The sequence below is a fragment of the Somniosus microcephalus genome, chromosome 4 (assembly GCF_052327205.1).
Source record: "Somniosus microcephalus isolate GS21.2 chromosome 4, FLI_Smic_1.0, whole genome shotgun sequence".
Classification (NCBI taxonomy): Eukaryota; Metazoa; Chordata; class Chondrichthyes; order Squaliformes; family Somniosidae; genus Somniosus; species Somniosus microcephalus.
The window spans coordinates 317,400,475-317,413,067 of NC_140990.1; the positions used below are offsets into that span (position 1 = coordinate 317,400,475).

Below are 12,593 nucleotides of genomic sequence, written 5' to 3' on the forward strand. Positions count from 1 at the left end.
CCATCCACGGGACCGCCCAGGCAGTCCTCGTGGAGCCTCCGACCTGTTAAGACCTGTATTCATAGTTCTCTTGCATCAATCTATTTAAACTCGTTAGTTTGACATTAAAACCTTTTTGATTGATTGCCTGTGTCGAACTCGATCTCCAGATAGGAATTGACCATTCCTACAATATTAGACTTTTGGCAGTGCAGAGGCTGGTGATGTTGTGGAGGTCTGTGGTCTTGGTAATGGGTTGGATTCAGGTCGTGAAGCTTGGCTCTGGATTGCCATGGTTTTGCAGAGCCTGCTTCAGCCCTAGAATGTGATTGGAGAGGAAAATAGTGTCTCTGGGAAGGGAGTGGAGTTTATGGTGAGGACCAAAACTGATGGCTCCAGTCTGGCAGAGGTTTCGCCTCATTGACGATTTGGTATCCCAGTATATTATCTGTTCAGGGAACACAAAAGGTCCCATGGCATTATTCGAAGAAGAGCAGGGGAGTTCTCTCCGGTGTCCTGGGCCAATATTTCTCCCTCAACCAACACCTAAAGCAGATTATCTGGTCATTATCCCATTGCTGTTAGTGGGAGCTTGCTGTGCGCAAATTTTCTGCCGGGTTTCCTATATTCCAAAAGTGACTACATTGACTGTAAAGTGCTAAGGGACGTCCTGAGGTTGTGAAATCTCTCGCCCTCTCTCTCTCTGTCTCTCTGTCTCTCTCTCTCTCTCTCTCTCTCTCTCCCTCCCTCCCTCCCTCTCTCTCTCTCTCTCTCTCTCTTCTCTCTCTCTCTCGCCCTCTCTCTCTCTCGCCCTCTCTCTCGCCCTCTCTCTCTCTCGCCCTCTCTCTCTCTCGCCCTCTCTCTCTCTCAGCCCTCTCTCTCTCGCCCTCTCTCTCTCTCGCCTCTCTCTCTCGCCCTCTCTCTCTCTCGCCCTCTCTCTCTCGCCTCTCTCTCTCGCCCTCTCATCGCCCTCTCTCTCTCTCGCCCTCTCTCTTCTCGCCTCTCTCTCTCTCGCCCTCTCTCTCTCTCGCCTCTCTCTCTCTCGCCCTCTCTCTCGCCCTCTCTCTCGCCTCTCTCTCTCTCGCCCTCTCTCTCTCTCGCCCTCTCTCTCATCTCGCCCTCTCTCTCTCTCTCTCCTCTCTCTCTCGCCCTCTCTCTCGCCCTCTCTCTCTCTCTCTCCTCTCTCTCTCTCTCTCTCGCCCTCTCTCTCTCTCGCCCTCTCTCTCTCTCGCCCTCTCTCTCTCTCGCCCTCTCTCTCTCTCGCCCTCTCTCTCTCTCGCCCTCTCTCTCTCTCGCCCTCTCTCTCTCGCCCTCTCTCTCTCTCGCCCTCTCTCTCTCTCGCCCTCTCTCTCTCTCGCCCTCTCTCTCTCTCGCCTCATCTCTCTCTCGCCCTCTCTCTCTCTCGCCCTCTCTCTCTCGCCCTCTCTCTCTCGCCCTCTCTCTCTCGCCTCTCTCTCTCTCGCCCTCTCTCTCTCTCGCCCTCTCTCTCTCTCGCCCTCTCTCTCTCTCGCCCTCTCTCTCTCTCGCCCTCTCTCTCTCTCGCCCTCTCTCTCTCTCGCCCTCTCTCTCTCTCGCCCTCTCTCTCTCTCGCCCTCTCTCTCTCTCGCCCTCTCTCTCTCTCGCCCTCTCTCTCTCTCGCCCTCTCTCTCTCTCGCCCTCTCTCTCTCTCGCCCTCTCTCTCTCTCGCCCCTCTCTCCTCTCGCCCTCTCTCTCTCTCTCGCCCTCTCTCTCTCTCGCCCTCTCTCTCTCTCGCCCTCTCTCTCTCTCGCCCTCTCTCTCTCTCGCCCTCTCTCTCTCTCGCCCTCTCTCGCCCTCTCCTCTCTCGCCCTCTCTCTCGCCCTCTCTCTCGCCCTCTCTCTCTCGCCCTCTCTCTCTCGCCCTCTCTCTCTCGCCCTCTCTCTCTCGCCCTCTCTCTCTCGCCCTCTCTCTCTCGCCCTCTCTCTCTCGCCCTCTCTCTCTCTTCGCCCTCTCTCTCTCGCCCTCTCTCTCTCTCGCCCTCTCTCTCTCCTCGCCCTCTCTCTCTCGCCTCTCTCTCTCTCCTCGCCTCTCTCTCCCTCTCTCTCTCTCGCCCTCTCTCTCTCTCGCCTCTCTCTCTCTCGCCCTCTCTCTCTCTCGCCCTCTCTCTCTCTCGCCCTCTCTCTCTCGCCCTCTCTCTCTCTCGCCCTCTCTCTCTCTCGCCCTCTCTCTCTCTCGCCCTCTCTCTCTCTCTCGCCTCTCTCTCTCTCTCTCGCCCTCTCTCTCTCTCTCGCCCTCTCTCTCTCTCTCGCCTCCTCTCTCTCTCTCTCGCCCTCTCTCTCTCTCTCGCCCTCTCTCTCTCTCTCGCCCTCTCTCTCTCTCGCCCTCTCTCTCTCGCCCTCTCTCTCTCGCCCTCTCTCTCTCTCGCCCTCTCTCTCTCGCCCTCTCTCTCTCTCGCCTCTCTCTCGCCCTCTCTCGCCCTCTCTCTCGCCTCTCTCTCGCCCTCTCTCTCTCCCTCTCTCTCTCTCGCCCTCTCTCTCTCTCGCCCTCTCTCTCTCTCGCCCTCTCTCTCTCTCGCCCTCTCTCTCTCTCTCGCCCTCTCTCTCTCTCTCGCCCTCTCCTCTCTCTCGCCCCTCTCCTCTCCCTCCTCTCTCTCGCCCTCTCTCTCTCTCGCCCTCTCTCTCTCTCTCGCCCTCTCTCTCTCTCGCCCTCTCTCTCTCTCTCTCGCCCTCTCTCTCTCTCGCCCTCTCTCTCTCTCGCCCTCTCTCTCTCTCGCCCTCTCTCTCTCTCGCCCTCTCTCTCTCTCGCCCTCTCTCTCTCTCTCGCCCTCTCTCTCTCTCGCCCTCTCTCTCTCTCTCGCCCTCTCTCTCTCTCTCGCCCTCTCTCTCTCTCGCCCTCTCTCTCTCTCGCCCTCTCTCTCTCTCGCCCTCTCTCTCTCGCCCTCTCTCTCTCGCCCTCTCTCTCTCTCGCCCTCTCTCTCTCTCGCCCTCTCTCTCTCTCGCCCTCTCTCTCTCTCGCCCTCTCTCTCTCTCGCTCTCTCTCTCTCGCCCTCTCTCTCTCGCTCGCCCTCTCTCTTCGCCCTCTCTCTCGCCCTCTCTCTCGCCCTCTCTCTCTCGCCCTCCCTCTCTCGCCCTCCCTCTCTCGCCCTCCCTCTCTCGCCCTCCTCTCTCGCCCTCCCTCTCTCGCCCTCCCTCTCTCGCCCTCCCTCTCGCCCTCCCTCTCTCGCCCTCTCGCCCTCCTCTCTCGCCCTCTCGCCCTCGCCCTCGCCCTCTCGCCCTCGCCCCTCTCGCCCTCGCCCTCTCTCGCTCCTCTCGCCCTCGCCCTCGCTCCCTCAGCCCTCGCTCCCTCGCCCCTCGCTCCCTCGCTCCCTCGCCCTCGCTCCCTCGCCCTCGCGCTCCCTCGCCCTCTCAGCTCCCTCGCCCTCAGCTCTCCCTCGCCCTCGCTCCTCGCCCTCGCTCCTCTCGCCCTCGCTCCCTCTCGCCCTCTCTCTCTCGCCCTCTCTCTCTCTCTCGCCCTCTCTCTCTCTCGCCCTCTCTCTCTCTCGCCCTCATCTCTCTCTCGCCCTCTCTCTCTCTCGCCCTCTCTCTCTCTCGCCCTCTCTCTCGCCTCTCTCTCTCTCTCGCCCTCTCTCTCTCTCCGCCCTCTCTCTCTCTCCGCCCTCTCTCTCTCTCCCGCCTCTCTCTCTCTCCCGCCCTCTCTCTCTCTCTCGCCCTCTCTCTCTCTCGCCCTCTCTCTCTCTCGCCCTCTCTCTCTCTCTCGCTCCCTCTCTCTCTCTCTCGCCCTCTCTCTCTCTCGCCCTCTCTCTCTCTCGCCCTCTCTCTCTCTCGCCCTCTCTCTCTCTCGCCCTCTCTCTCTCTCGCCCCTCTCTCTCTCTCGCCCTCTCTCTCGCCCTCTCGCCTCTCTCGCCCTCTCTCCTCGCCCTCTCTCTCGCCCTCTCTCTCGCCCTCTCTCTCTCGCCTCCCTCTCTCGCCCTCCCTCTCTCGCCCTCCCTCTCTCGCCCTCCCTCTCTCGCCCTCCTCTCTCGCCCTCCCTCTCTCGCCCTCTCTCTCGCCCTCCCTCTCGCCCTCCTCTCTCGCCCTCCCTCTCTCGCCCTCCCTCTCTCGCCCTCCCTCTCTCGCCCTCCTCTCTCGCCCTCCCTCTCTCGCCCTCCCTCTCTCGCCCTCCCTCTCTCGCCCTCCCTCTCCTCGCCCTCCCTCTCTCGCCCTCTCGCCCTCGCTCCCTCGCCCTCGCTCTCTCGCCCTCTCTCTCTCTCTCGCCCTCTCTCTCTCTCGCCCTCTCTCTCTCTCGCCCTCTCTGTCTCTCGCCCTCTCTCTCTCTCCCTCTCTCTCTCTCTCGCCCTCTCTCTCTCTCCCGCCCTCTCTCTCTCTCCCGCCCTCTCTCTCTCTCTCGCCCTTTCTCTTTCTCTTTCTCTCTCTCGCTCTCTCTTCTCTCTCTCTCGCTCTTCTTTCTCTCTCTCTCTCTCTCTCTCTCTCTCGCTCTTTCTCTCTCTCTCTCTCTCTCTTGCTCGCGCTCTCTCTCTCTTTCGTCAGAACTGGAAAAAATGAGAGACGTAACATGTTTTAAGCGAGTGCAGTGGCAGGGAAAGGGCAGGGTGAGGGAGGAAAGAACAAAAGGGAAGCCTGGGGTGGGGTGGAAAGCAGGAGAGATTAAATGAACAGCAGGATTATTAGCGGCACCTGCTGTCCGAAAAAATGGGGGCGGTGGTTATGATCTGAAATTGTTGAACTCCGTGTTGAGTCCAGAAGGCTGTAAAGTGCCTAATTGAAAGATGAGCGTGCTGTTCCTCGAGCTTCCGTTGAACTTTGTTGGAGCAGTGTAAGAGGCCAAGGTCAGAGTGGAAGTGGGCAGAGAATTGAAATGGCAAGCGACCGGAAGCTTTTAGTTGTTTAGCCCCTGCTCTTCGAAACTTAGCTACTCGACTTTCAGAGGAGCTGATGGGCAAAAATCAAGCAGCATTGCTCGACATCTCTTGGAGCTTTAATCGTTTGTGGTAGCGTGCTTGTTAAAATCTTTTTGTGATATGTTAATATGGGCACGGTAACATGATATGGATTAGGGAACCAGAGGTTCAAATCCCACCGTGTCACGTAAGGAGATATTGGGCAGGTGACCAAAAAGCTTAGTCAAAGAGGTCAGTTTTAAGGAGTAAACATAGAAACATAGAAGATAGGAGCAGGAGTAGGCCATTCGGCCCCTCGAGCCTGCTCCACCATTCAATGTGATCATGGCTGATCATCCAAATTCAGTACCCTGTCCCTGCCTTCTCCCCATATCCCTTGATCCCTTTAGCCTTAAGAAATATATCTAACTCCTTCTTGAATATATTTAATGAATTGGCCTCTGCTGCCTTCTGTGGTAGAGAATTCCACAGGTTCACCACTCTCTGGTGAAGAAATATATCCAACTCCGTCTTGAATATATTTAATGAACTGGCCTCCACCGCTCTCTGTGGCAGAGAATTCCACAGGTTCACCACTCTGGGTGAAGAAATTCCTCCTCATTTCAGTCCTAAATGGCTTACCCCTTATCCTTAGACTATGACCCCTGGTTCTGGACTCCCCGGCCATCAGAAACATCCTTCCTGCATCTAGTCTGTCCAGGCCTGACAGAATTTTATAGGTTTCGATGAGATCCCCTCTCAATCTTCTAAACTCCAGTGAGTATAAGCCCAATCGACACAATCTCTCCTCATATATGTCATTCCTGCCATCCCAGGTATCAGCCTGGTGAATCTTCGCTGCACACCTTCCATGGCAAGAACATCCTCGGGTAAGACGACCAAAACTGCACACAATACTCAAGGTGCGGTCTCACCAAGGCCCTGTACAACTGTAGCAAGACATCCTTGTTCCTGTACTCGAACCCTCTTGCTACGAAGGCCAACATACCATTTGCCTTCTTAACCGCCTGCTGCACCTGCATGCTTACCTTCAGTGACTGGTGCACAAGAACACCCAGGTCTCTTTGCACTTCCCCTTCTCCCAATCTATTGCCATTCAAATAATAAACTGCCTTCCTGTTTTTGCCACCAAAGTGGATAACCTCACATTTATCCACATTATAGTGCATTTGCCATGTTTCTTGCCCAATCACCCAACCTGTCCAAATCGTACTGGAGTTTCACGACATCCTCCTCACAGCATACCCTCCCACCCAGCTTTGTGTCGTCTGCAAATTTGGAGATATTACATCCAATTCCCTCGTCCAGATCATCATTAATATACATCATTAATATATATTGTGAACAGCTGGGGTCCTAGGACCGATCCTTGCGGTACCTGACTAGTCACTGCCTGCCACTCGGAAAACGACCCGTTTATTCCAACTCTTTGCTTTCTGTCCACCAACCAGTTCTCTATCCAAGTCAATACCTTGCCCCCAATCCCATGTGCCTTAATTTTGCACGCTAATCTCTTATGTGGGACCTTATCAAAAGCCTTCTGAAAGTCCAAATACACCACATCCACTGGTTCTCCCTTATCTATTTTACCAGTTACATCCTCAAAAAATTCCAGTAGATTAGTCAAGCATGATTTACCTTTTGTAAATCCATGTTGACTTTGTCCGATCCTGTCACTGCTTTCCAAGTGCTCTGCTATTACATCTTTTATAATGGACTCTAGCATTTTCCCCACTACCGATGTCAGGCTTACCGGTCTATAATTCCCCGCTTTTTCTCTGCCACCTTTTTTGAATAGTGGGGTAACATTAGCTACCCTCCAATCCATGGGTACTGTTCCAGAGTCTATCGAGTTCTGGAAGATGACCAGCAATGCATCTACTATTTTTAGGGCCACTTCCTTAAGTACCCTGGGATGTAGATTATCAGGCCCTGGGGATTTATCGGCCTTCAGTCCCATCAATTTTCCTAACACCATTTCCCTACAAATACTGATTTCTTTCAGTTCCACCCTTTCATCAGACCCTATGTTCCCCGGCATCTCTGGGAGGTTATTTGTGTCCTCCTTTGTGAAGACAGAACCAAAATATGTATTTAGTAGTGTCAAAGGAGGAGGGAGAGGTGGAGAGGTTTGGGGAGAGAATTCCAGAGCTTGGGGCCCAGGCAGCTGAAGGCATGGCCGCCAGTGGTGGAGCGATGATAGTAGGGGATGCGCAAGGGGCCAAATCGTCGACTGAGCTGGCCCAGTTATTAAAAACTCAATCGGTTTAGCAGAAGGTCCACCTCCCGAGGGCAACGAGGAAAGGGAAATCAAAGCAGCCTTGGCAGGGTCACCCACAACCCAAGAGCACACAGCAAATGGGTGGATGACGGTGTTAAATGGCACCCGAAGAAGCTCAAACATCCAACCAATTTACTCCGTGCTCTACCTGAGGCAATGAAAACTCGGCAGTAACTTCAATGGGTATGTGGAGATAGGTCCCAGATCAGCCGTGATGTGATTGAATAGGCTCGAGGGGCTAAATGGCCGACTCCTGTTCCAAAGTTCACTCCAGTGACAATACTGCTGTTTACCAGTTACTGGTTTAAAAAAAAATAGAAAGCACCTTTCACGACCTCAGAACATCCTAAAACACTCCACAGCTAATCAAGTACTTTTGAAATGCTGCCACTGTTGTAATGTCGGAATCACGGCAGCCAGTTTGCACACAGTAAAATCCCACAAACAGAAATGAGATCACGACCAGATAATCTGTTTTAGTGATGTTGGTTGAGTGATAAGTATTTGCCAGGGCACCGGGGAGAACTCCCCTGCTCTTCTGCGGAATAGTGTCGCGGGATCTTCTATGCCCACCTGAGAGGGCAGACGGGGGCCCTCGGTTTACCTCCGATGGTGCAGCGGAGCTCCCTCGGCCCTGCACTGAGAGTGTCGGCCTGGTATTTTGTGCTGGAGTCTCTGGGAGTGGGGACTTGAACCCACAAGCTGCTGACTCAGAGGCGAGAGCGCTGCTCACTGAGTCACGGCTGGCACCGTCGGCCAACATTGAGGGTGATTGGTGGTGAAGCATTAGCCCACGGCGACGCCCACGAGGGGAGGCGTCTTGCAGCGCTGGCTGTTTAGCCCAGACTCCGTGCGGTCACTAAGGGCCAGGAGACTGACCACATCCAACACCAAGACTGCAGCCAACGTTGGTTTTTAATGAACCTGCGACTGAAGTGACCAAATACTGAAAAATGTTATTTGATTTTTGAGACGTTTTTCTAAACCTCAAGTTATTTGCTGCTGAAAACCTCACAATTATTCATTTTGATACCTATCGGCAGGCTGTGGTAAGGCTGCATCTCGCTTCGTATTTTTTATATATATATATTTTACTGGTGTGTCTATGGATGATTTCATGTTACAATGTCTGAAGACGATTCTTGTTCTCAATTCGTTGGAAAATTCCGACTCTCGACTATACTGCACCTATAAACTCGACTGCGTGAGCGATTTTTTTTTCCCCACCTCCTCCTCCTCCCTTCAATTATCCGCTCTCCTCCTTTTGAAGACGTTGACTTATGTCGGGATACAATTTGCACAGGCACCGGCTGCCCTACAGTGGGTCGCCAGTAGGCTATTTGACCACAGGGAGCATCGCTGGACCGCCACACAGGCATATAGATTCCAGCAGGAGTGGCTACATCCTAGCGAGTAGCGTCACAGACCAATTACCCTCTTTCCCCCCCGCCCCAACCCCTCCCAACACTGAGGCCAAGTGTAACAACCATACTCGCTGCACTATTTGAAATCAGCCAAGCCAGCGCAGACCAAAGATGGTATCTACAACCTTTCTGATCTGTGTGGCTCATTTCCACGCTAAATAGTGGCCTGGAGTTTCCGCTCGATTGCGTTGTGTTTTTTTCCAGTGCAGTTCTCCCGAAATCGGCCAAGCCAGCGCAAACGATCACGGAATTTTAAGCGCAATTTCTCAAAACCAGTGTAACTTGTGCCCAAAGTGCAAACTCTACCCCAGTGTGTTTATCCACTGAACTGATGCAGGGAAGGTGATGTAAGAAAACTATTAGGTACTTGGTCTAAGTATTAAACAAAGCTTTAATCAACTGTTTTTCAACATGGAGATCTAGTTGTGTCCTTCACTAGTTCCTGTTGAGGAATGTCCTGAGCAAGCTGGGCCCATGCCCGAGTATTTATACTCTCCCTGGACAGCGCCACCAGCAGGCCGCCCAGTATTACTTCATAAGTCATTTCCACATGAATGACAAGATTCATGTCAGAGGGGTAGAAGAGACATTGAATTGTTCTGAAAATTGTATTCATGATAAAGAACCGCCATTTCAAACTCCCCAACTTACAACAGATCATCACCAAAAGAACAGAGGGAATTTCTTTAAGGCGGAGGGCTGTTGGAATGGACATATATCAGCCGATCCTTCATCGTCGCTGGGTCAAAATCCTGGAACTCCCTACCTAACACCACTGTGGGAGCACCTTCACCACATGGACTGCAGCGGTTCAGGAAGGCGGCTCACCACCACCTTCTCGAGCAATTAGGGGATGGCCAATCAATGCTAGCGATGCCCATATACCAAAAATGAATTAAAAAGTAACATGGGATATCCTACATGAAACCGAATCCATAATAGCTTTTAAAAGGGAAGGGGATAAATATCTGAGTAAGAAAAGCTTGGAAAGGTTATATGGAGAAAGTGCAGGGACATGGGACTAAGTGGACATCTCTTTCAGAGGGCCAGAACTGATCCGATGGGTTGAAAGGCCTCTCCTTGTGCTCTAAAATTCTATGGTTCTATCAATATTAATGAGGATTTGCAAGCGGCTTTAAACAATTCCGCGCGAGCCTCGTTGCACCACCTTTGGATGCTCGGTGCCGGATAACATGAAAGGCACGTAACGTTAGGTGACGTAACCAATCTCTTTCATCCCCCGTATCATCTGCAGGTATCCCGTCACATGATCTGTCCATTGTTGAGTATGATGCAGGCTCTGCACAGACAGACTCGGGACCTGATGCTGCTCTTGGAGAGGAAAGACGCAGAGATTCTCGAATACAAGGAAAATGGTGCTACGCTTAGCAGAGGTGAGGACTTTGTGTTAATCAGTAATATGAACTCTGCATTTCACATAAATTGGAGAGACAGAAAGACTTGCATTTATATAGCGCCTTTCACGACCTCAGGACGTCCCAAAGCGCTTTACAGCCAATGAAGTACATTTTGAAGTGTAGTCACTGTTGTAATGTAGGAAACACGGCAGCCAATTTGTGCACAGCAAGCTCCCACAAACAGCAATGTGATAATGACCAGATAATCTGTTTTTTAGTGTCGTTGGTTGAGGGATCATTTTTGACCAGGACACTGGAGTGATCTTCCCTGCTCTTCTTCGAAATAGTGCCATGGGATCTTTTACATCCACCTGAGAGAGCAGAGGGGCCTTGGTTTAACGTCTCATCTGAAAGGCGGCACCTCTGATAATGCAGCGCTCCCTCAGCACTGCACTGGCAGTGTCTGCCTAGATTTTGTTCTCGAGTCCCTGGCGTTGGACTTGAACCAATTGCCTTCTGAGTGAGAGGCGAGAGTGATAGGGTACGGTAGCATAGTGGTTATGTTACTGGACTGGAGACGTGAGTTCAAATCCCACCATGGCAGCTGGGGAATTTAAATTCAGTGAAATAAATTTGGAATTGAAACTACCGGATAGTGGTTCACGAATGTCCTTCAGGGAAGGAAATCTGCTGTCCTTGCCTGGTCTGGCCTATATGTAACTCCAAACCCACAGCAATGTGGTTGACTCTTAACTGCCCTCTGAAATGGTCTAGCAAGCCACTTAGTTGTACCAAACCGCTATAAGAGCATTACGGGAGTGCCTTCACCACATGGCCTGCTGCGGTTTAAGGCGGCGGCTCACCACCACCTTCTCGAGGGCAACTAGGGATGGGCAATAAATGCCGGCCTTGCCAGCGACGCCCGCATCCCAGAAACGAATTTTAAAAAATACCAACTGAGCCAAGGCCAACACACACGCTAGACAACAAAAGAGAAGCGGATGTTGGGCCCCAGTAGAAAGACTAAACTTGCATTTGTATAGCACCTTTCACATCATCGAGACATCCCTAAGTAGGTGAACATAGCAGCCAATCCGAGCCACAGCACAGCAAATAGCAATGTGATAAATAACCAGTTAATCTCCTTTTGGTAGTGTTGGTCGGGACACAGGGAATACTCTCCTGCTCTTCTTCGAATAGTGCCACACACCCAAACAACAACAACTTGCATTTACATAGCGCCTTTAACGTAGTAAAACATTCCAAGGCTCTTTACAGGAACGCAATCAGACAACGTTTGACACGAGTCACAGAAGGAGATTTTAGTACAGGGCTTGGTCATAGAGGTAGGTTTTAAGGAGCGTCTTAAAGGAGGAGAGGCGGTGAGGTTTAGGGAGGGAATTCCAGGGCTTGGGGTCTTGGCAGCTGAAGGCACAGCCGCCAGTGGTGGAGCGATTAAATTGGGGATGCGCAAGAGGCCAGAATTGGAGGAGCACAGAGATCTCATAGAAACATAGAAGATAGGAGCAGGAGTCGGCCATTCGGCCCCTCGAGCCTGCTCCGCCATTCAATGCGATCATGGCTGATCATCCAAATTCAGTACCCTGTCCCTGCTTTCTCCCCATACCCCTTGATCCCTTTAGCCTTAAGAAATATATCCAACTCCTTCTTGAATATATTTAATGAATTGGCCTCTACTGCCTTCTGTGGTAGAGAATTCCACAGGTTCACCACTCTCTGGGTGAAGAAATTCTTCCTCATTTCTGTGCTAAATGGCTTACCCCTTATCCTTAGACTGTGACCCCTGGTTCTAGATTCCCCGACCATCGGGAACATCCTTCCTGCATCTAGTCTGTCCAGTCCTGTCAGAATTTTATAAGTTTCAATGAGATCCCCTCTCATTCTTCTAAACTCCAGCGAGTATAAGCCCAATCGACCCAATCTCTCCTCATACGTCATTCCTGCCATCCCAGGTATCAGCCTGGTGAATCTTCGCTGCACTCCCTCCATGGCAAGAACATCCTTCCTGAGATAAGGCGACCAAAACTGCACACAATACTCAAGATGTGGTCTCACCAAGGCCCTGTACAACTGTAGCAAGACATCCTTGTTCCTGTATTCAAACCCTCTCGCTACGAAGGCCAACATACCATTTGCCTTCTTAACCGCCTGCTGCACCTGCATGCTTACCTTCAGCGACTGGTGCACAAGGACACCCAGGTCTCGTTGCACTTCCCCTTCTCCCAATCTATTGCCATTCAAATAATAATCTGCCTTCCTGTTTTTACCACCAAAGTGGATAACCTCACATTTATCCACGTTATATTGCATCTACCATGCTTTTCCCTGTTGGTCGGGACACAGGGAATACTCTCCTGCTCTTCTTCGAATAGTGCCACCCACCCAAACAACAACAACAACTCGCATTTACATAGTGCCTTTAACGTAGTAAAACATTCCAAGGCTCTTTACAGGAACGTAATCAGACAACATTTGACACCGAGTCACAGAAAGAGATTTTCGTACAGGGCTTGGTCATAGAGGTAGGTTTTAAGGAGCGTCTTAAAGGAGGTGAGGTTTAGGGAGGGAATTCCAGAGCTTCGGAGCTTGGCAGCTGAAGGCACAGCCGCCAATGGTGGAGCGATTAAATTGGGGATGCGCAAGAGGCCAGAATTGGAGGAGCACAGAGATCTCGG

General features: G+C 52.1%; 2 protein-coding genes across 2 annotated transcripts in view; both read left to right on the top strand.

Moving 5' to 3' along the window:
- Positions 1-12,593, top strand: part of nhej1 (nonhomologous end-joining factor 1) — a 289,544-nt gene that overhangs the window by 21,976 nt on the left and 254,975 nt on the right. Inside the window, exon 3 of the mRNA XM_085986798.1 lies at positions 9,795-9,933. Within this exon, the coding sequence (XP_085842924.1) occupies positions 9,795-9,933 (139 nt within the window). The remainder of the gene's footprint in view (positions 1-9,794; positions 9,934-12,593) is intronic.
- Positions 2,253-8,795, top strand: LOC147120641 (uncharacterized; the record flags this gene model as incomplete). Its single annotated transcript, XM_085983667.1, has 2 exons — positions 2,253-2,980; positions 8,744-8,795. Coding segments are annotated over 2 exons (780 nt in total), but the record flags the coding sequence as incomplete, so codon positions are not given.